This window comes from Callorhinus ursinus, unplaced genomic scaffold, assembly GCF_003265705.2.
Source record: "Callorhinus ursinus isolate GAN/ISIS: 27379988/994484 unplaced genomic scaffold, GSC_fseal_2.0 scaffold7, whole genome shotgun sequence".
Lineage (NCBI taxonomy): Eukaryota > Metazoa > Chordata > Mammalia > Carnivora > Otariidae > Callorhinus > Callorhinus ursinus.
Window position 1 is genome coordinate 6,651,455 of NW_027397069.1, and position 24,273 is coordinate 6,675,727.

The 24,273-nt window shown below is 39.3% G+C and overlaps 1 protein-coding gene and 1 long non-coding RNA gene across 13 annotated transcripts in view; one reads left to right on the forward strand and one right to left on the reverse strand.

Annotated features, from left to right (window-relative positions):
- LOC141373094 (uncharacterized) overlaps positions 1 to 24,273 on the forward strand; it is a 79,761-nt gene that overhangs the window by 49,869 nt on the left and 5,619 nt on the right. The window lies entirely within an intron of this gene.
- CLYBL (citramalyl-CoA lyase) overlaps positions 1 to 24,273 on the reverse strand; it is a 252,294-nt gene that overhangs the window by 8,512 nt on the left and 219,509 nt on the right. For 5 of the 10 annotated variants that reach the window (XM_073894348.1, XM_025874641.2, XM_073894351.1 and 2 more), the window contains 3 exons: positions 22,936 to 23,103; positions 18,288 to 18,412; positions 864 to 983 (listed from right to left, as the gene is read on the reverse strand). In XM_073894348.1, coding sequence (XP_073750449.1) covers positions 888 to 983; positions 18,288 to 18,412; positions 22,936 to 23,103 — 389 coding nt within the window. In that variant the 3' untranslated portion in view covers positions 864 to 887. Of the gene's footprint in view, positions 1 to 863; positions 984 to 12,066; positions 12,238 to 18,287; positions 18,413 to 22,094; positions 22,460 to 22,935; positions 23,104 to 24,273 lie in introns of those variants that run through there. The other 5 variants (XM_073894349.1, XM_073894347.1, XM_073894352.1 and 2 more) reach the window with 3 other exon arrangements.

Genomic DNA, 24,273 nt, shown 5'->3' on the forward strand with positions numbered 1-24,273 from the left:
AATTAAGGGAGAGAATGGATGTTCTTGTGTTTCTGCACATTTTTTTTTTTTTAAATTGCTGGTCACTGTTGACCCAAAGCATTCACCCAGGATGAAGGCTTTCATAGTTCTCATCTACCGGTTCAAATGTATGGATGTTTCATTTTGGGAGGTGGAGGTTAAGAGTGATCAGCTTTGAAGATTTATTTTTAGAAGCTATCTGATACTTAAGTTTTCTATGCCATCTCTCGTTTTATCAGATTTCTAGTGAAATAAACATAACCCCTTCATTTAACTACTATTTTTTTTTAAAGATTTTATTTATTTTTTTGACAGAGAGAGACACAGCGAGAGAAGGAACACAAGCAGGGGCAGAGGGAGAGGGAGAAGCAGGCTCTCCGCTGAGCAGAGAGCCTGATGGGGGGCTCGATCCCAGGGCCCTGGGATCATGACCGGAGCCCAGGGCAGACGCTTAACGACTGAGGCACAAGACTGGCCTTAAAATTATTTACAGTGTCAGCTAATGAACAATGTGGGAAACACCTAACATGAGAAATGTGAAGGGAGCGGACATATTCGAGAAAGATCTGTTTCATTAAAGACCTAACATCCCCCCAGCCCATCTATCTCCACTATTTTATCGCCCTGTGAAATCATAAGTGCATATTTCTAACACATTAATGAGCAATAAAGTCCTAAGCTTGGAATCAAAAAGGAGAAAGTTCATTTTTAGAGGAATAACTGGCCAGTGAGATAATACACCCACAAAAATTGTGATTAACATGAACTGTAAATGGGAGAAAGGTTCCAATCTGGCATACTAACAAGTTGCCTTGAGTATTATGGTTTGTCTTTAAGAAACCCACTGTATATGTTCAGCCCACCTGATGAGAGCTTCATTTAACAGATCATTTTTCCTTGATGGATGTGGCAAGCGTAACAATGTTCTGGGCTTGCTTCAGTAATGGCATGTCGATCATACTCCCTTGGAAAGTAAAGGCTCCCTGGAAAACAGAATACAAACTTCCTGAAAGAATGTTCAGAAATTATAGGCTTCCTTTCTGTGCACACTTGTACAACAAGAACATTTTAGATTCTACCTGAATTATATTGACTTTCCTACCCAACTTTTGAGAAAGCCAAAGTAAATTACAGGGGAAAGATTTCTTTTTTCCTCCTAAAGAGGGGGGGAAAAAACCCTTCAGCATTTTAATGGAGGGGAAAAGCATCACACAGAAGGTATTTGAAACTGTTCATTTAACTCTTGAAATCAAGCAGAAAACAAGTATGGAAGGAAATGCAAATACTTCCTTATATAGTTTTTAAAATATTGCATATAACTTTAAAAATAGTAACATGCTCTGGTCACCAATTGTTGTTTGAAAAAATAACTGTATGATCAGTTTAATGGCAAAATGCTTCCTTCTTGTAACATAACTGAGGGGTAACACTACCATGTGATGAGAAAATGTAAGGTAGAACTGTACTTAATAAAAAGAGATTCCCCTGGGGGAGACGAACCATGAGAGACTGTGGACTCTGAGAAACAAACTGAAGGTTCTAGAGGGGAGGGGGGTGGGGGGATGGGTTAGCCTGGTGATGGGTATTAAAGAGGGCACGTTCTGCATGGAGCCCTGGGTGTTATACGCAAACAATGAATCATGGAACACTGCATCAAAAACTAACGATGTAATGTATGGTGATTAACATAACATAATAATAAAAAAAAAGAGATTCCTCTGTTGGTGTAGACATGCAGAAGAGGACTAGAATGACAAGGGACATGAGCCTGTAACTAAGAAGTCACAGGTCTGTTGAATGTTGAGTCTGGAAAGAATTTCTGAGATCTCCAAGTTTATCCCTGTTTTACGGATACATTTTCTTTGAAGCTTCTGCAAATACTTATTGAACGTGCATGTGATCTACGTCCTGTTCTAGATGAGGAAACTGAGGCCCAGGGTAGTTAAGTGATTTTCCAAGGTATGTGACTAGGAGAAGTTAGAGCTGGAGTCAATACTTGGGTATTGGAACCTCAAGCCTTTATTAGAAACCCCCATATTAAGGTAACGAGGTAGTGTCTTTACTGCATCAGAAAAAGAAAAATTAACTGGACGGAAGGCAGTATACCCAGAATCTGAAGTTCATGTCTGGTTATTTACATTCTTTTAATCACTTCTTCTTGCTGTTTACAATCACAGCTCTTCTTTTCCTTCCTTCCACCTGTTGGCAAGGATGCTGGTGGATGGGAGCAATCATAGTTCTTGCTGATGGTCCATCTGCATATACTGCCGCCCATTTCTGATTTCACAAGTACCACCTCTCGACAATGTTGTCGTTACTCAGAAGTTCTGGGATGGGGCTTCTGGTCTCTCTGAAAACCCTTATCTTCCACAATTACAAGAATTACACATAGGGTGGAGATTTTAAAAAGTGGCAGGGAATCCTTAGTAATGACTTTGGAATTTATTTTTTTAATTATTTTTTAAATGTTTTATTTATTTATTCATGAGAGTCAGAGAGAGAGAGAGAGGCAGAGGCAGAGGGCAAAGCAGGCTCCCCGCCGAGCAGGGAGCCCAATGTGGGACTCAATCCCAGGACCCTAGGATCATGACCTGAGCCGAAGGCAGATGCCCAACCACCTGAGCCACCCAGGCGCCCCTAGAATTTATTTTTCGATCAAGAGAGATTTAAAAGCCACTGGGATTAGAGTTTTCACCAGTGGGTAACTAACTTTCTCAGCCTTAGGATGATAAATCTGATTCATATGAGCACCTGTGCTGGCCTAAAATTCTGTACCTGAAGTCATTTTCCAACCCTCTGATTTTTACCAATTATATTTCTAGATTGACTTTTGCCTAATTTCATTCAGCCTAGAGTGAATTTTGGTCATCTCTGTGACCATGATGAATTTTATTAATTCAGTTGGAAGTTCCAAGGATGTTCCGTGGGTTAGCATAGCATGTGAAATCAGGGTGGGGGACTCACGCTGTTTTACGAGGCGATAGTCTAGTTTTCTTATTGGAGTAAATGATGAAGACCAAAGGTCTCCTGGTTATCCGCGTACCAAGTGGATTATGGCCCTGTAAAACAGCACATCTGTCCTGCTAAGGTTTAAATAATAGGCTGGAGAGACGAAATTAGAATAGATGCACATGAAATCAAAACGGTGCACAGAGAATCAAAATGACGGCCTTGGGTTTATGCCATGTTTCCCAAATCTGCTTTGGGTTCCACGTGCACATCAAAGATGCAAAATATTTCATGGAGATCATTTCTTTCTTTTACAGTGGCAGATTTTACTTGACTTCCTTCATTAAGCCTAAGCTGAAAAACAAAGTTCAACATTTTTGTTGTCTCCTTCATCTCTGCAAATTGAGGATCTTAGTGTTATGAATTAGACCGCCTAATATGAATATCCTCCTGCTTTCACATATAGACCTATAATGTGGTTGGGGTTTTAACATAAGGATCTACATGTGAAATGTGAATGGTCTGTTGGTCAGGATCTGGTAAAAATGCAGTCTGTTAAATGTTACTTGGATTTGTGGGGAGAGTTTGAAACAGTCCTTAATGAATGATTAGAGATAAGTTTCCATTTTACAGCCCAGTGCTTTCCTGAGAAATTGGCACACCATTTCAAAAAATAAAGAGAACCTCCATCAGCTTGAAGATTCAGACTATAATTTGGTTTAAAATGCCTTTAAATAGTAACTTATTCATAGTTAACTACCTTAACAACCAGGACTACCACAATAATAATAGCTATAATTTTTTGAGCAGTTGCTAGATCAGTGACTGAGCCAGAGACTTGACAAGCTTTATTTCATGTAACGCTCATAAGAACACTGCGAGGGAGATACTATTATGCAACCCTATTAAAAATTTCTTTTAAAAAATTCTTTTTCTTTTAATTGTGGCAAAAACACATAACATAAAATTTATCACCTTAACCACTTTGAAATGTACACTTTACTAATGCTAAGTATATTTGCATTGTTATGCAACAGATATCCAGAAATTTTTCATCCTGCAGAACTGAAACTCTGTACTATTAAACAACTTACTCCCCATTCCCCTCTCAGGAAGCCCCTGGCAGCCACCATTCTATTTTGTTTCTGTTAAGTTTTGTATCTATCCCCATTTTATAACTGAGGGAACTGGGGCACAAGGAACTAAGAAACAGATACATGCCTTCCCTGTAGCTACTAAGGTGTAGAACTGGGACAAAAGCTAGGTCTAGCTGATCCGAAGGGTGTGCTCCAGGCTTATACCCTAGGCTTATAGATTGAAAAGTGTTTTTTTCTTCTTCTTTTAAAGATTTTATTTATTTATTTGAGAGAGAGAGAGAGCATGAGCTGGGGGAGAGGGAGAGGGAGAAGCAGACTCCCTGCTGAGCAGGGAGCCCAATGGGGGGGCTCCATCCCAAGAACCTGGGATCATGACCTGATCCAAAGGCAGATGCTTGACCGAGCCACCCAGGCGCTCCTAGATTGAAAAGTGTTTTCTGAGTGGGTTTCCTGACCAACTGGATCAGAATCCATCTGAGGGGGATGGTAGGGGATGTGGCTTGTTAAAATGCATATAGGGCCCCATCCTATATGGTGTGACACAGAAGGCTGGGGGTGGAGGCTTGGCCAGGAATCATCTCAGGATTCTAAAGCACATTCAAGTTGCAGAAGTGCTGTGTTTTAGCTCCCCTGCTTAGAAATAATTAGGCTGACTTTGATATGGATCCGACCTGATCCCTGCCCTCAAGGAGCCTGTGCTGGAGGAGACAGGAACATAAAATGCAACAAGAATCAGGAAAACGGCCAGCATGATGAGCACAGAGAGATCTGAGGGTCTGAAATGAGTGCCCTTCTTGTGCACTCAGGTTCACTCTTGCCAATTCACACACTTCACGTGGAGGTGATACTGTGTCCCTAGCACATATCATGCATTCCCGGCTAGACTTGCCATGGAGTTCTGTACGCAATGGGCTCTTATTCAACAGTTGCCTATCGAGTTACCTGTAGTAAATCCCTGGTCAATCACTTTGGCACATTTTACTATACACATGGTTAGGGTTTCAGACTCCTGGAAGTGAAGGGCAACACCACCTTAGCATATGTGTTATCTGTACAGCAAAGGAAACAAGTACTCTCAGGCTAGGGTTTTTCTAACAACTCGCTCATTGCCCGTTGCTAAGACAAGCATTGAGATAAAAATGAATTCTGCCAGACCTGGAAGTTCTTCATAGGGGTGAGTCTAACTTACAGTTTAATAGCAAAAGGAGTGATGATGGGGGTGGCCGTGATGATAACAGTAATCATCCATAGGAAACATTTCGAGGAATGTTATGTATCATATATATCACATGTATATTGCATCTCTGGCACTTAATACTTGAGAACTTTTTCTCTAGAGTACTAAAAGGGTAATTTACTAGAAACACGAATGGATCTAATTCTTTCCCTACTCACTTTCATTTTCAAATCACGTCTCTGAGCACTCGGGGGGGGGGGTTCTCTCGGGCATTCCAGTGACGGCGGTGCGCTGTCGGCCCAAATGATAATGCTTGAGTACAGCTGTCATAGTCCTGCCCAGTGAAACATTTGCCTCCAGCAGTTCCCAGTGAATTCCTAAAACTTTTGTCAGCATTGGCCGTTATGAAATTTCTCTTCAGGATCTTCTTGGCTGTGCCCTTTATTTGCTCAAATCTTGCAGGCCCAGCATGGCCTGTGATGAGCTCTTCCTACTCACAAAATCAGCTGCTCCTCCCTACTCCTCAAAAAGGGGGAGGGGGGGGATGATCCTTCACTGAGGTATTCTGATGGACACTTTCGTTCTTCTGTCTTTTCCATTTCTCACCCTATCACCCTGGAGAGTCCTTGGACAGGCCCTAGGATAGCCCTTGGTCACCCCATGATTTGGTTATGACATTCCTTTTAAGGATGTTAGTTTGGGTGCCAGGTACCCACAGCTCAGTGGGAAGGTCTCACTGAGAAATTGCTGGGACGCTGACTGGGGAGTTGCACCTTCCTAATTGGGATCTTGTTGTGATCTTTCTAAAACACTGGATAGGATCATCCATTTGCTTAAACCTGGCTTTGGCTCCCTCTGGACTTACAAAATCAAGTGCAATCTCCTAAGCAGGGATCCCAGGACTCCCCATGAGAAGACCGACCCTACCTCTAGTCTCAGCTTTGTTCCCTGCCAGTTCACCCACATCCACACCCACTCACACTTTTCTGTACCTCTCCCTGATGCTCTGTTCTCTGCTTTCAGGACCTTTCCCTGTCTGTCCTGTAAAATCCTCATCCTTCAAAATGTCAGATGTCAGGTCTATGAAGTGTTTCTAGAATTCCCTGGTAGGGCTAAATTCTCCTTATTGGGCATAGAGCTTAAAAAAAAAAAAAAAGAGTCACATGCTCTGCTGAGCCAGCCAGGCGCCCCTCTTCTTCCTTTCCCTGAACAGCCTCCCATTACAGCCCTTGTCACCCTCCATTGTAATGATTTGTTTACACTGCTGTCTTTCTCACTAAGCTGTGAGACTCTTGAGGAAGGGTCTCATAGATCTTTGCCCAGAACCCAGTACTCAAAACACGGTTTGGAGTGGAGCCTGGCTCTGTTGCGGGGCTCGAGTTGGGTGCCTGAGGGGAGAGTGGTTTGGGAAGATGCTGTCTTACCTAGCTCCTCTCCATTCTGCAAGCATCCTGCTGTGCCACTTGATCTTTCCCTGGTTTGGTAATACTCACTGGTCAGTTGGCTAACACTTGCTGAGCCTCCAGTAGGACACGGTGACTGTCCCTAACAAATGTGATGCTGGTTTGGGGTCAGGTTAACTCCTGCAAGTGATGTAACAGTTAAAGTGCAAGCAAGTCTGTCATATTTGTGGTACTTAAGGACTGAGGAACTACAGAGAAACAGGGCCATCAAAATGGAGGTGGTTTGGCTAGGGAAGGGCTTTGAGGAACAGTTACCTTTAAAGTCAGGTTTAGAAGGTCAGGGATGCCAAAGGAACAGGAGAGTGGTGGGGGATATGGGAACAGCACATAGAGACACACCAGTGAGGGTGACCTTCTCTGTTCTGCAGGAGCCCTCCATGCCTCTGGTCACCAGTGATTCAATAGATCAAGCAAACGAAAGGATCACAGTATGAGATACTGCATCGGTCTATGGCTGAATGGGATTCTCTAGGATCTAAGGAAAGGGAGCCTGATCCAGCCTATATTAAGACGGATGATTGCTGGTTGTGTTACTCATTAGCTGCTTGACTTTCCTTATGCAGGAAGGACTTAGCTTCTGCTTGATGAAGCTGGACTGGAACCCACTGGAATCCCTCTGTTCTTGTTGCATGCCCTGGTGGACCCACTACTTGCTCCTTCCTGGACCTTGAGGGGAAGAGGTTGAACCACCTGTTTCCTTTCCTTTATTCTGGGCATTCTCCCTCTGTCTAAGGGTGCTCTGGGGATCCAACAATGGAGAAGCTAAGAGCTGGCCCGGTCCAGCTTTGCTTCTGAGTGGGACCATCAAAGATGGGTTGACCTGGGCACCAGGGGGAGGGATGGATGTTCATTCTCCCTTGAGGAGGAAATATGGATTCTCTCAGCAACTATAGCCTAGGCTCTAGTTAGCTATAGACCTTGGTAAGGCCTGGAATATTTATTTCCAAACTGAAAATTGGAGAGGTGCAATCTTATTAGTAAGACCCATTGCCAAAAAAAGAGATTCAGCTGAGAGTACTTTATGATTTTACAAAACATTTCAAAGACATCTTCTTACTTGCAGGAGGCAGGGCATGGTAATTTCTGTTTTACGGATGCAAAAACTGCAGTTCAGATTTCGTTAACCTTTTTAAAGGAACTTACGGGAAGGATAGGACTAGAATCTAAGGTTCATCACCCCAAATCCCAAACTCTTTCCCCTATTTGGTGTACTCCAAAGTATGACTGGGGGCAGTGCTGAGATGATTACAGAAAAATATTTAAATATAACACTATTTTTATTTTTGAAAGATTTTATTGACTTATTTGACAGAGAGAGACAGCGAGAGAGGGAACACAAGCAGGGGGAGTGGGGGAGGGAGAGGCAGGCTTCCCGCGGAGCAGGGAGCCGGACGCGGGGCTCGAGCCCAGGACCCCGGGACCATGACCTGAGCCGAAGGCAGACGCTTAACGACGGAGCCACCCAGGCGCCCCTAAATATAACACTTTTAAAAAATATATATTTATTTTACATGATACTGTATACTTAAAAATTTTATTTTGATGTGATTTACAAAAAATAACTACCATATCTAAACTGTTACTTCAGAGGTATTATTACTTAGGATGAGGCTGAAAAAAATGATATGTAGGTAAGGTGCAGATAAGCAAATATGTGAAAATGTAATTTTATTTCACTTTATTGTTTAAGATTTTATTTATTTATTTGAGAGAGAGAGAGAGAGCAAGTGAGCACAGGGGGCAGGGAAGGAGCAGAGGGAGAGGGAGAAGCAGACTGTGCTGAGCGTGGAGCCCAACACAGGGCTCCATCTCATAACCCTGAGGTCCCCACCTGAGCTGAAATCAAGAGTTGGACACTCAACCAACTGAGCCACCCACGTGCCCTGAAAATGTAATTTTAATAAATGAATTCGGGAACAACTGAAATATAACATGCTTCCATCCTGAGTTTCCACTTGACAGCTTTTACTATAATTATGATATCAGAAATACTGAAGGATATTTTCAGTGAGAAGAAAATCAATAATAAATATGTGAATGACATTTTAAGTCCTCAAAATGCCCAAAGCATATGTAAGGACCAGGGGCGGTGACATTTGATCCTTGTATATGCTTCTGAGTATCAGGAACCCTCTGCTTTATAGATCAACATTTTTTTAAATTGCCATTAAGAGAGTAAATGAATATTTCTGAAGACTTGGGAAATAGGGAACACATTTTTCTTATTTTAACACTTAAGTTGTAGTGATCAGTTGATAGGTATTTTAATAATACTTTGAATTAAAATTCAATAGCCAATTACTGCTATGGCCAGAGAATTTCAAGTGCTAATGTAGCTCTATATGAATTTCTACAAGTTCGACTGAAGCCATTCCGCACGGTCAACAATTCACATTGGGCTGATGTATTGTTACTACTAGCACTGAAATTCTGACAGATGATGTTACATGGCCTTTGATGGGGAAGCCCTTTAAATGATTCCTGAGAATGTAATACTTGGAATATCTGAATGGGGGTTACTTTTGCACCAAACTGGGGAATGCAGTGACCACTCAGGCCTGTTGAACTGTTTGGGAAGGCCCCTCAGACATGGCCTCAGAAGGGGTGTGGGGTGTGGGGAATCCTGCATCCTGGAGAGCCTATCAGATTTATTTTCCAATTTCTGAAGGGTGAAAAAACCTGAAGAAGCTCCCTTCTTATCCTTCCCATCTTTCCCCCTGTAGTTCTCTGACTATAAGAACTCAGAGCACAGAACCATCAACGGGGTATGAAAGGCAGGGCCCTGGTGCGGGCAGTTCTCCTGGCAAAGTCAGTGTGGCCCAAGAGGACAGCAAAGATCACCTGTCCGGGCAGCCCCTCTGTGACTTTCCACCCAACAGAAACGGACAACTTTCTAGGGTGCGCATTCTGAGTGGTATTCTGTAGCTTGCAGCTGAAACAAAAAGTGCACACAGATACATACAGAGAAAGGCTCTTGCTTCTCTGGGTTCTCCCATTTAAGGCACCTTGATGCAGAGGTTAGGAATATGGCCTTTGAGGTCGGCTATACCTTGAATCCAAGCTCTGCTTTTTCTTAGCTGTGTGTGATCCATAGCAAACAACGCTATACTTTCCTGAACCTCGGTTTCTTCACCTGTAAAATGGGGATGAAAATCCCTCCCTTTCAGAATTGCTGTGAGCATTAAATTAATTAGTGTATGCAACGGCCTGTCACTGAACAGGCTGTCAGTCCATGGGACCTGCAACTGGTATCCCCACTACCCTGGCTGTCGCGACCGCCGTGACTGTGTCCCCTGACACGGACTGCTGTCACCACCAGCACCATCACTGTTGTTACCACCAGTGCTGGTGTCAGCCAGACAGAATTTAATTCCATTTATCACAGAAAGGTGCAGTGAGAAGCACAGTATTTGAATTGTAACAGGATTTTATGATTTCAGAGTAGCTTGAAGGGTTCTGAGGGACATCAACATTTTTTTTTTTTTAAGATTTTACTAATTTATTTGCCAGAGAGAGAGAGATTGAGAGAGGGAACACAAGCAGGGGGAGTGGGAGAGGGACAAGCAGGCTTCCCGCGGAGCAGGGAGCCCGATGTGGGACTCGATCCCAGGCTCCTGGGATCATGACCTGAGCCGAAGGCGGATGCTTAACGACTGAGCTACCCAGGCGCCCCGGGACATCAACATTCTTGAAGATGCAATGAGTAGAGGCCAACTCATGCCTAAAGCTTCCTGCCCCCTCTAAACTATAAATCATAGATTGAATTGTCCCTTTAAGAAACTAGAATCAGATGCTATATATAATTTGACACAGCATCAGTATTTGAAGACAAATACATTTAAAAGAATTTAAAAACTTAAAATATCAGCTGAGGAGATACCAGTCAAAGGCAGGTGATCTGAAATTGGGAACATCGCTTACACTGGAGGAGGTGGTAAAACAGAAAGACAGTGTTTCCAGCAAGAGAGAGCAGGAGAATGAAGAGTACTAGTGAAGACACATGGCCTGATGCATTTATAAAAAGGAGGAAATTCCTTGGGATATGGAAATAAGAGTGAATGTAAAATGACATTCATTAACATTTTGCTTTTTAAAAAGCATGAAATCATTTAGCTTTAGTTCTGCACAGAAAATACAAACACTTGTGTTATCTACTGGTAAGATTATTTGGGGACTTTATGAACAGTTTTAGGAAGTGGAAAGAGAAAAGAAGGAACAGTGGAAGGCTTGAAGGATGAATTTGGCAGGGAAGACGGAGGTGGCTGGACAGTAGGGAGGAGAGCAGAGGTGAATGTTTGGGTCAATTATGTTAACATGTGACCAGTCCTGAGTTGTCTACTTGCCCAGATGGAGGGTCTCAGTGGATCAGAGCCATCCTTACTTTACAAACGGACAGGGGAAACCAAAGGTGCCTTTGTTTTGAAAGTTATTCTCAGAGCCCATGAAATGTAGGCTGCAAGATTTATCTTTAAAAATATTCAGGCAGAATGATCAGGTAGGGACAGACAAGTCTTTATTTTAAATATCTTTTGGTAAGGGGATTTGGAAAACGTATGCCATGTGGAAAGCTACCTGCTGAGGTGAAACAATTGGATTTATAAGCATATTGCAATTTAAAGGAGTTTCCACATTTGCTAGCACATTAGATGTTGTACTTAATTTTCTGTTTTTTTTTTTATAGCTTTACTGAGGTATAATTTGCATACCATAAAATTTGCCCATTGTTAAGTGTATAATTGGTTGATTGTTTAGAGTTCTGCAGCTATCACCTTCCACTCAGATTTTTTTAAACCAGAAATCTCATTTGAAAATATTTTTGGGGTGCCTGGGTGGCTCAGTTGTTAAGTGTCTGCCTTTGGCTCACATCATGATCCCAGGGTCCTGGGATCGAGCCCCGCATCGGGCTCCCTGCTCCTCGGGAAGCCTGCTTCTCCCTCTCCCACTCCCCCTGCTTGTGTTCTCTCTTCTCACTGTGTCTCTCTCTGTCAAATAAATTAATTAAAAAAAAAAGAAAATATTTTTAACATCGAGTTAAATGTGTAAACATTTTTATTTAATTTAGAATATTTCATGTCTAATTTAAGCTGGTATTGCCTATGAGAAAAGCAGAGAATGTAAGTCATTTTAAAGCAGCTTGCAGCTAAGAGCAATAATGTTAAACGTCTTCTATTTTATACACCATAGGCTTATTCTTTCTTTGGAAAACACATCTAAATGAACTAACATTAGCTCAAAGTCACTTTAAATTGTAAACATTTATTAAAATGTAACTGATGAACAATTGTAAAATAATTGGTGAAAATATTTTTTCAGTTATTCTAGAAGGAAACAAAAGTGTTTTAACTGTTAAACGTAGAGCGAGTAATTTCTTTCTGACACTGTCAGAAATTTAGAAACCAGTTAGCCAAATGGTATTTACTAAATGCATATTGTATACCTATTTCTGTCCAAGATGCTGTGGGGACGTATGTGATTCAGTAGACCGAATTCCTTACTCTCTAGGGGAGTGGTGAGAAATTTCCCTACTTTCTTTTCATTCAGGCCCACTAACCTAAAATGGAAAAAGAAAAGAATTATAGAAACTCTTGATTTATATTTTTTAATAAAATAAGAATCCCATTTGCCTCCTTTTAATATAAAAAGAATTACAAAATTCTTTGATAAGTACAACAAAAAATTCAAAGAATGCTATGAACTTCCTATAATCGGCTAAAGGAGAGAAGGCAACGGCTGGGGTGGGGTGTAGAGATGACATGAGAGGAAAGGAAGATACAGAGGAAACAAGTAAGGACTCATGGAAAGGAAAACGAGGAAGGAACAGTAAAAGCCATACAGAGAAACACACATCCAGACCCACACACACAAAAAGGGAGAAATACTCTTATGAGGAAAAAAGAGAGAAGATGTCCAAAGAGTAAAACCATCCTTTCATGGCCCGTGTTTCGATCTTGCTGTGAAAGACACTGAAAGCCATGGTGTGTTTGTGCAACCACAGGTGTTAAGTGAGACACAGGACATTAGGAAACCTGTCCTTCAAGGGAGATGAAACGGAGCTCGGGGCTAGATACGGCGTTTTTGCCAAAGGCTCCCAGTCTAGCTCGGAGAGTTTCCAATCTACGCGGGGAGATAGAACGGATGATGACTAATAAAACAGAGCAGGGTTTGCAGTAATCAGAGCCAAGAAGTCTTTCTGGGGCAGGACAGAATTGAGAAGGAGGGTGCGACGTGCGGAATAATAGCTGGGAGGGTTGGGAAGGCACACAGATACTCTGCTCTTTCCCTCCTCATCAGTTTCTGCTCATGCAAGGAAAAAAAGTGTATGACTAAGAGAAAGATACTAATCTGAACTAACCAAATTCACATTTTGTTTGTGACTGAACAGTTTTAAGGCTCTATCTAGTTTTGGTCATTAGTGTGGGGTTTACTGTGACCCAAGTGAAACCACATTTATGCTAACTGTTCATACCTTTATTTACAAAGTTAGCCCTGAATGCTGGTAAGCATATCACCACCTTGGTTGTGAGTGACCGCAGGTAACTTCTAAACCCTTCTTGAGTCTCAGTGTCTTAAGCTGTAAACTGAAAGGATTTAACTGGAAGATTTCTGAGATTTTATCCAACTAAAAGAATTATATTTTTAATTGGAATTGAGCAAACTAATATCCTGAGAATATAAATCAGAATAGAAATACTTTGATTAAAATATCCCTAAGAGCGTGTTATAAATTAAGGACGAAGCAACTTTAGAAAACATCAGATTTAACCTACGTATACAATTTCTTATCTTCTAATACTGAACCATTTGCCACTAAAACTATGTGAAATAGGATGTATCAGCACTAGAATTGTATTGCCTTAGTTTAAATGTTTAGAAATCTGAGATTTGTTGCTAATCAGATCAACCTTGAAGTCCTCATTGGCAGACTCTCAGCTTTTTAACGAATTTGACTTTTTAAAGTCAAAATTATGGCCTATAGTTCTAAAAATAATTGTGAACAAGGAAATAAAGGGGGAAATGTAATAACTGAGCATCTCAAAAGTAGAGTTGTGTCCCTTCAGTTTTCATTTTCACTAGAAATCGCTCGGTTCTGATTTTAGTATTCCTACTTACAAATAAAGGGGGGAAAGGCTGTGGGTGGTGGGATGCTTGGGTGTGGGAGGGTACATTGTTGTCTATTAGTGGAATCAACCCTTTCAGCAGACAAAGACAACAACCAAATCTTTAGATGGTTTATTTGATCTGCGTGAAAGAGTGGCAGTGGGATTTCTGGCACTTGAATAAGCGGAAACAATATTTTTGGCTAGAGAGACTTCTGAGTTCTCTCAGGGAGCCTTCTAGAAGGCCATCTGGCCCAAACAGTATTTCTTTTGTAAAGCCCTGCATTTGGAAACACAAATGAAAGGTGTATGAGCAGCAATCAGATACCTATGAAAATAATTTGCTTTCAATACTTGGGGGGGGTGGTTATTATTCTTTGTAATTCCCTAGATGAAAAGACTTACATGAGGGAAAAAAGCTCCTCTTTCTTTATTAAGATATAAATTCCCAGTTTATATTCCAGTAGAGGATTTGCTTATTAATGTCAACTTATTAATTTGCTCTATGGTTTTCTCACGAGTGAAATTAGAATGTTTCAGGGATATTTACAGTTGTTATGTCAAGGTGTGACCTTGTTTTTGACCTTTATAATTGTTAATTGAACCTAGATTTTAAAGATGAACATTTCCCGTTCCTTGGTTTTTAGCTAGCTTGTGAAGCTCTAACAAATGAAAAATATTGAAAAAGTTAAACGAAATCATTCCAAAACCAAATTAGAATGATATGACTAAAACTGAAAATGAAGCAAAGCTGTATTTATAGTCAGATACTGCAGAAAACAGGAATATACTTTGCTATTCTTTCACATTTTTCGTTAGAGTCTCCACACAGAAAGAAATGCTAAATTCTTATATTAAGATATCTTAGGATTACCGATCAATCATTTCCTTTAGCTGTCATTTTTGCCCAAGAAGAAATGAATACAAAAAGAGCAAAAATGAGCACTGAGTTTGTAATAGAGACTTGAAAAAATATACTGTATCATAATACATGAATGTATATATATTGCATAAATATTTATATGTACTTATATGTAAGTTATAGTTTCCATTGATATATACATAGTAATATTAACTAAATATTTGCTTGAGATGTTTTTATTTCAGTTACCCAATTTTCGTACTCTACACAATTTTAAGTTGATAAAAAAAGAACTGTAAAAAATCCCATTTTTAAGAAGCAATAATAAATTCAGTTCTGAATGGAGAATTTTCAAATAGTGGCATTACCACTGTTGTGGAAAAGATGATAAATAAAATTAACCTTTAAGAAAATCTTCTATAGGTTTAAAATAAATCACATGGGAAGTGATTTATCCTGGCTAAAGTTTCTACCAAATAATTTGAAGCTACAATTACTAATGACATACAGGTTGTATCTCAAAATATATTTTTCTGGAAGGACTGGAGAAAAACTCAAGTTTGATGAATATTGCGGGTATATATCTCACAACGGATGTCGGCTAAGTTTGACATATTTTAGCTTATGGGAATTAAAATAGGAGCATAGAGTATGGGAAATGTTTAAGCTTTTTCAACAGATTTTAATAAGAGAAGATGACTTTGAGTCCCTAGTGTCAATCTATAGCCTAATTCTTACTAGAGGGGACTATTGTGCCAGGAAAAATGCTTTTGCCTGTAAATATCTATAGTTTCCTGAAACAAAGCAGTCACAAGCATCACTATCTGCCAAACAGTGACAGATTATATGAGCAGATTATTATTTCTTAACGTAAAGTATTTCTCACCTGACATTAGACTAAGGGGCATCAGACTTTATTTCCTAAGAACCTCTAATTAAAATGAAACAACAAAAAATTCTGTGACACCAAAGACAGTTCTCCAATAATTTATCTACTTTGTAATCTAAGTATTCCCACAAATTTAATTATTTGGAAGGAACAGAAAAAAGGGTACAACTTTTATTTTTGATAATTATTTTTATTACAATATTGTTATTATTATTATTACTATACAACAGTACTAATTATTATCACTATAGAAAACACAAAGCACCCAGCATTACCTGCGAACTTCAGCTATACCTCTGGTCTTAGGGCAGAATATAATTTAGGATGGGAGCAGAAGTAGAGAAAAGCAAAATATATAATTTTGCCTTCTTGGGTCATTTCTACTTAAAAACATTACTTGAATGAAATTTTCATCAGAGGGGAAAAAAGGTCTTTTGGAAATCTGTAACTGTCTCACTAGGACACAGACTATCAGTTTACCATCCTTGACAGAGTCACCTGTGCTTTGGACCAAGTATCCGAGGGTGTATGTTTTCATCAGCGATTCACATTCGAAATAAAACAGATTAGATGTTTGTTGGAAGCAATACTTTATACAATTGAGCAACCTATTTATACTAAATCTTTACAAACAGAACACACATTATTTAAACCCCAAGACCCTTCAAGACCCAGAGTCACCTACCTGCAGACCCAATTTTTGTGACCAGCCAATTTATAGGCAAAGTGAAAGAAACATGCGAACTGGATAAAATAACCATATGTCCCCACTGGAAGCCCCATTACTTGAATCATTTAAACCTTGCTGGACAAAGCACCAGGAGAATTTGCTGTAGGAAACAAACCTACGCCAATGGGGCAGGGAGGAAATGACCTAATGGTGAGTCTCCCTTCTGCTCTAATTTCTGTGGTTCTGTGTTAAGAAAAGCTGTCCTACCACACTGTTGTGAAAGCTTACGCCCCAACAAAACAGCATTTCTTATTAAAAAAAAAAAAAAGCCAGTTCAGAATTTAACATTTAAGTTGCCATCATCAAAAGGCAAGGACACTTTGGGACAGTTTTGTTCGGGAACACTTTTAAGATACAATGGAAAAGTATTTTTTCCTTTGTTCAAGAACTGAAAATGCCAGCAAAAGAGTGTGTTTCTAGTTTGAGTTTTGTTTGCTGGCTCCCTGAAATTTAGTATGGAGCTGGCTTCCATGCACCTGGCCGCTTACAGTGCTAAGTGGCATCCTTTGATGTTATTCAGTGTGAAACCCAGTGTAGGCGGTTAACAGAGGCAGTGTTGGCCCAGACTGGAACTCTGCTTGGGCTGCCATTTTGATGGCCCATATTCTGCCTCAGTTTATTATTTCAGTAGGAAGTATTTATCAGTGGACGTAGGGCACACACAGAGAGGTAGAGAACATTTAGTGTGTGCAGGGGCACAGGGGCGACAGGGGCCTGGATGGAGTTCTTTGCACGTATGAATGAAAAAGTACATGGCCCTCTGTCTCTGTAAATATTTATGTGCATTCATGGAGGCGCTGGGTTTTGGAGTCAAGATATAGAAATGGACATTAAAACTGTGATTTTCAAAACATATTTCTATAAACTGCAGTGTTTTTCTGATAGCCACTCCTGATTTGAAATGAAAGAATGCTATTTATCCTGAAATTGGTGTAAGTCCAAATGGGAGGTTTCCAACGTCACATATTTTGCCTTTTGAAGTGCCAGTTTGTGTAAAGATGAGCCTGTGAGTGTGTGAGGGTGAGCAAGAATACAAGGTCGGAGCTGAAGGCAGGTGTCCGTAATGACAGGGAGGGAGTGACCCACTTAATACTGCTACCCACATTCCCAAGTCCTGGGATTTTCAGGTGTTTTTACTGCCGGTGAAAAGTGCAAGTGATACCATCGCAGGTACTAAAACTTCACTCCTTATGTAGGTAACAAGGCTGAGTTTAGATAGTACCTCTAGGATGGATTTATAAATGCAACTTTCCCCCCATTCTCTTACAAAGAGGCAAACGGTATTACTGCAAATAACCTTTAAGATAATTAACTGACAATGCTGCAACTAGCATAAAATCTTCCTTCAGGCGACACCTAATTTAAGTGTTACTGGCACAAAGTGGAGACAGATTGCGCATCACCACTGCAATATTTACATAGCAGAAACCCACAGAGCAGGAAACGCGAGGCTCAATGATGCACTAAATTAGGAACAACCGTACTCCAGTGTTAATTTGCTCTCCATTCTATCCAGATCTCAGGTCCAGAAATTGGTACAAACACATACAAAACCTCCCACTCTTAAATGATTAAACCGGAGGAGCTTTTTGTACATTTTTGCCCCAAAATTAAAATAACTTGAAAATTTATTTCCTCTCTCCACAAGAACCATTTGATCAAACTGTGTTTATTTCATCACAACTTGCTCTCACTTTGATCTAAAATTATTTTCATATGAATGCTGCATCGGAGTCTATAGAGAAAAACTAAACAGATTTCTATTTTCTCAAAGGCTTGCCAATATAGTTTATGAAAAGAATAACCTCTAGAGAGACTTGAGGGCCAGGTAGTGAAATATTCAGAAACATGGAAAGGCAAATTTACCTTAAGCGAATTTCTCCCTGATGAATGCTGTCCCCTCCCACCTCCCCCCTTACAACGCAATGAGTTTTTGAAATGACTCAAATGATATCTAATTTATATTTTTACCCCACAGTATTTTAAACACCAGTTTCACCCAAGGCATTAACAAAACATTTACCTTTCCTAATTGTTGATGTTCTTTAAAGGCAGCGATTAGTTCTTCAGCCCACTTAATTTTTTCAGGGGAAGGAGAAAACTCTTCCTGCACCACGGCAATTTGGTTAGGGTGTATCACCTGCTTACCTACAAGAAGATTAATAACACCGGAAACACGAAACAACAAACAGATGTTCAAACAAAATGTCTCAACCACGAAAGGCTCCTAATGCTTCACAGTCTGTATGTAAAATAACTAATTATTTTAGAACTTTTTAAAAAGAAAGTAACTGCAATCTGGCAGGCTTTTCCAGAATACCACGTAAGAAACACAGAAGAATGGGAGTAATTGTGTTTCTGATCCTATAGAAATGCCACCTTAGTGCAGATAATCTCTCATTTTTAGTTACAGGTGGGTTGACTAGGTTCCTTTGGCTGGAACTTTAAAGGATAATATCTGCAAATTAGAGTGATTATTTTGAGTTAAAGTACAAAAAAATTATATGTTAACTCTTTCAAATTTTTTAAGTTGTCTTTTGCTTATTTTGTACCATTATCCCACCTGCCATGATTTCTTTTAGAAGTGGTCTGTTGTTTTTCATAAAGCTTGCAGATGCAGACGTTATAACCATATTAATATCAAATAGTGGCTTACAATAATATAATATATTTAATTTTCTTTCTTTTAGACAAATATAGCGTGTCATTTCTAACCACTATCAGAAAACTGGATTTCGATGAAAAAATTTTATTCAGTACAGTGGAATAGAAGGCAGATTTGAACACAGTGGTCTCTAGGTTACTCCATTTCAAAATGTTTAAATAAAAAAGTTACTGAAAGTTTCTCTATTATAAACATAACCAGGCTTTCCCTTTTTTCTTGTAGAATGAAGACTGAATATTTCCCTCTTATGTAGACATTTAGATACCCAGAAGAAAGTTAATCTCTTTAGTAATAGCTTTAAAAAAGCTTTCTGCTTCTTTTCAGAGTTTAAGGATCCTAAGGAAAAACATTACACAAACATAACACTCACAGGCTTCTACGAAATCATGCAGTCATTAAAAGGAACAATTTAGCAATTGGGGAAGTGCAAAATTGAATCAGGTCATTAATAAAATACAACATAATTTAATGTTATAATAATGAGATTGTATTTTATTACATGATAAAATTATGGACATATTTGGTTCTTTAAAAATGAATGTGCACTTAATGATAATTTGCTCTCCTAAATATATTCATCCATCTTTTGAAATAGTTGTTTTAACATTTAGCCAATACAATTTATACCCTTGATGTTTTAAAAAAGATAATTCCTGTTACTGTCATTATTGAATAGAAAAAAAAAACCAATATTTGTAAAAAAAATTTTTTAGTATTCCATGGAAAAGAGTTCAAGTGAATAAATATAGCAATATCTTTTCTTCTAGTAGCATAATTAGAACACCTTTACCTTGCTATTATTTCATTCTAATCTGTCAGCATACTAATAAAACATTAAAACCCTGTACAACTAAAGATGCTTTAAATTATTTGAGGAATCGTGCTCACTTCGGCAGCACATATACTAAAATTGAGGAATAATTTCAGCGAATAAATAATACCCGTGATGACAAATGAGAGCTTTTTTCAATAGTAGGTATTGCAATTATATTTAAGTCATCTAATAGTTGTTACAATATTATTAATAAAGGGTGTCAGTTCTGGTAGTCATTTTGTACTAATTGTTAGACCTGAATTTTATAATTTATGTACATAATTTACACAGATGTGTAAAAAGCCAGATTTCACGGGAACGTCTTGGTACAGACACTATGACTTGAGGAGCAAAACATAAACTATCTAGAAATACTGGGAAACCACTGATGGCCTGCAAGTACCAGTATTTTGGTAGTGAGGCTAATTTTAGGATACGTGTTAAGTTTTAGAAATTTATGAACATCCACCATGAAGTTATCTGTGGCTGATTCTTGTATACCCCAACAATGGAACATGAGACTTCAATGCCATGTGGGAGTGAAGCAAATATTTTATACAGAAGAGCTGTTATTGGCAAGTTACTGAGGGTGCAAAATTGGAAGACATTAAAATTTATGACCATGAAATCCTTTTTACAGTACCACTTGATATATCGTGCTTTAAATCAATACCTGTCAAGTCTTTTAGGTGACTGTATGATGGTGTCATTTTTGTCTTCTACAAAAGACTGCAAAAAAGAAGAAAACCTACAGTGCTTCATATTTATCATCTTTCTTCTCAGCATGCAGGACTGCAGTAACTGTGATGACCAAGTCAGCTGTTGAAGCTTTATTCCAAGATTTAATTTTGGTTTCTTTTTATAAGAATAATTCCTAATGTTAATAGCCACTTATATGGCCAATGCATTGATTTAAAATCAATCCACATGGACTGTGGCCCCATGAAATAATGACTGCAGAAGAGATGTATGGCTAACTTTTAAAAAACTACAGCTCATTAAAAAAATGTATAATTTTTAAAAGTAGAGAAAATCCTTATAGCATAGACTGAGTGTTGCTCCTCAGTGTTAGGGGTAACACGATACCTTCATTAGGTATTTAAAACTTTTCAACCACCTGCTTCAGAGAGGGTGTGTATTTCTTCTTCCTTCCTTGCTTTCCTCCCTGCTTGTGCAAAGCCCGAGTTATGGCAATTAAATGACAAATAATTAGGACAAACAGATGACAACTGGGTCTAAAATAATCAAAGCCCTTATTGTTTCAAAATACTACAAATAATCTCGTATCTTATTATCAGACTAATTACCTTTTACTGGTATGTAGCAATATAATTGGGACTACAAAGACCTTCTTTCTAAAAATTGTAAAATGGTTATGAAGTGTAGCTCCCTACTTTACTGACTTGCTCACTTGCATATATAATGGGCACTGTACCCCCTGTGCCTCCCCATTCTCCCCCTGCTTCCATTTTTGTGTGTGTGTGATTTAATACTCCCTGTTGTTGAGAAACAATAGTGCCAAGCCCATAAGCTCCTCATGCTGAGTTGGGCACAGTCTAGAAATTTAAATCTGATTTGAAGTAACTTGTCTTCTGCGATTGAATTAGGGACCAATTTAATTCAGCCCTGTTTCTTGGAGAAATTCTCAAACTCCTTTATAAGTTCTGGAGCAAACATTTACCCCAGAGGTAGCTGAGGACACCCAGGTTATACTGAGTGATGGTGACACAGGCCCGCATCAATTCAGTGTTTTCAATTTTTTTTTATTGAATTAGTGCCCATTTCACAGCAACATCTGGCTGCTTGGCAGCCAATGCCACACATTTTAGACCAACAACATCGAGGTCTATTAGATAGATTTCATGGAGTGTCTCTCCAACTTTTCCATTTGGGCTATGTCCTAACTGGTCATTGGAAAGAGGCAGGTGTAACAGGCCACAGGAACAAGGACAACCTCAGGGCCAGGAGAGAGGGACTCTTTCGTTCTTAGTCACTACTAAATGTAGGGAGGATTCATTTATTAATAGTTCAGGTGATTGGAAAATATTTCTCTATAAGAGATCACATTTATTTATTAAACAAATTTGGGGAAGCACATTTTGTTTTAACTCTTCATGTTAAAAACACAAAAACAAATGTTAGAACTTTATTTAAGTCTAATATAACACTAAAATTGTTTCTTAACTTGTTTAATTTTATTTGGGGTTAAACCACCGTCCATTAAGATATGTTTTACATTTAAGGTTCACTTTATGAAATATTTCTTTCAGTAATCCCTAACTGGACACATTTCAAAAATGTTTACAAAAGGGATAGCAAGGATGTTTGTCCCTTTTCCTTATTATTTGAGTTCATTTATGATCATGATATTCTTAGAACTTGCAGCAGAAGAATAAATAAGAATAAAAGAGCTTATGGTGTTTCTTATCCATGGTTGTGTACATGAGTGTATGAGTACACACAACTGCGGACGTGTGTTTGTGTGTAGAATCCTATTGTGGTTTTGAAAAAAATGGATTTCTGTTGCAAAAACACAACTTTTGGTTGCTACCTGGACTCCTGGGGATCTGAGTGATCAGACACACCAATCAACAGATATCTGCCTGCGCTCCAGGACTGGATTGCGGGGGGACCTGCAGATCTTAGTGCCAGCCAAAGCCCGTAGGTGTCGCCAGGTGCATAGACACTTACTGGGAGGTGGGAGAGAAATAAGGAGCTTGAAGTGGGAGAAGAATAAAAAACTAGTTATGAGTAAAAAAAAAAGAAGAAGATATCACCGAAGTTCTTTTCAGAAATGAATGAATATTTTGAATGTATGAGGACATTTTTCTTCTCCCCATCAACCCAAATTCTTTTGGCAATTCACTCAAAAACACTTCTATAATAGCCTCATCCCTCCTCTAGGGTTAGCAAAAACAAAATACTTAGGAGGACAGGAAAAAAAAATGGCAACTAATGTAAAGAGGAAATAAAATGAGGGCTTCATTGTTTTAAGTTGCCCAGCCAAAGGAAAACACAACAGTTTGTTCCGTAGGTTCTTGCCCTCGATGGCTTTTTCACATTTCAAATAGTGGAATAAGTATAGCAGATATGTGGCTACATTAGAAACACTAATTTCTGGTTATAGTTCTACTTTTCTGGAATGTTTGCTAATTTAGCTACTGCTTTCTAAGATACCATCAAGAATCATACCGGTAAATCCCATTGCAGCTCCTTCCCTTGACTGCTTGAGGAGCCCCTCTCCATCTCGAAAGTCGATGTACACCAGATCTATGGCCTGCAGACCAAAGGCCTTCGCTGTAACGATAATCTTCTGTCGGGCATACAGAATATCTTGGGTTTCTTTACTACTTGTTGCACCTGCAATGGGATGTGGATAGAAAAGGGAGACATGAACTCTGGAAACCAAACCCAGCCACCTATTGTAAAAACTTGGTTTGTAAAGACCTGGGAATTGCTCCCCAGCAAAATGATGATTCTAATATAAACGAAGAGAGGGATATGTGGAGGCAGAGTAAATCTCATATGTGTCTCTTTATCTTGGAAGGCATCTTGCAGTGTCATTGCTTGTGTGTGGATTTGCTAGGTCACAAATTAACTTCTGGTATATTTTTTCCTTCTTGCCATTGCTTGGAAAGTATCAGTTCAAAGCACCACAAAAGGTGGCCGAGCAGCTGTGCAAGGAAATGGTTAACTTCTCTCACTGAGCACAGACATTCGCGTGCTGTGGATGCAATGCCCTTCCATAACTAAGGTTCTGAGCCAAACAGTGCAGCTTCAGGGTTTGGGTGAAGAACTTGGGGAAACGGAAGGGCACTCATTTTGAAAGAGGCAGAAAGTGTCCACTGAACTGTCGGAAACACAAAAGTCTCTTGGAAAGACTGGTATTAAAATAAGTTCCTTTTCTTTCCCCGTAGAGGCGGGTGTGTGGGGGGTATTGCTGTTTGTATTTGGACCGTGACACTGCTCAGGGAGAGCTCCAGGCTTCAGGCCTCTGGGACTGTGGTTCTGCAAATGTTCTGTGGCCTTGGCCTCTTTTCTAGGTGTGCCCAGAGTTACGAGTTAAGACCGGAGGCAGAGTGCCCAAGGGATGGGGAAAATCAGTGGAAACAAGCATACTATCTCAATAAATATTTAATAAGAAGAGTTCTAAAATGTATTTTAGGGGGAATTTAAGATCTGTTTAAAATAATATTTGGATACAACATTTAATGTAGAAAATGATTCATTAAAACAAATGTGAAATTGCCTTAAATTTGTGTTAGAAGCCTAGATAGCCCTCAGACTGATGTGAAAACATAAGCAACGGAGAGGTTGTTCACATATTATAGTCACTACGAACAAAGTAGGTATCATATATTCCCAAACACATCTGAGGTTGCAACAGGCTTTTTATTATTTTATAAATGAAGAGAAGTAATAATATAGTGTTCTGGAAGCAGGACAGCTCTGAGGTGCCCTAAATTATCAGAAAGTATTGTCCATTCAGCTGAAAAACCATTGTCATGGTTGGCAAATATATATTGTCAT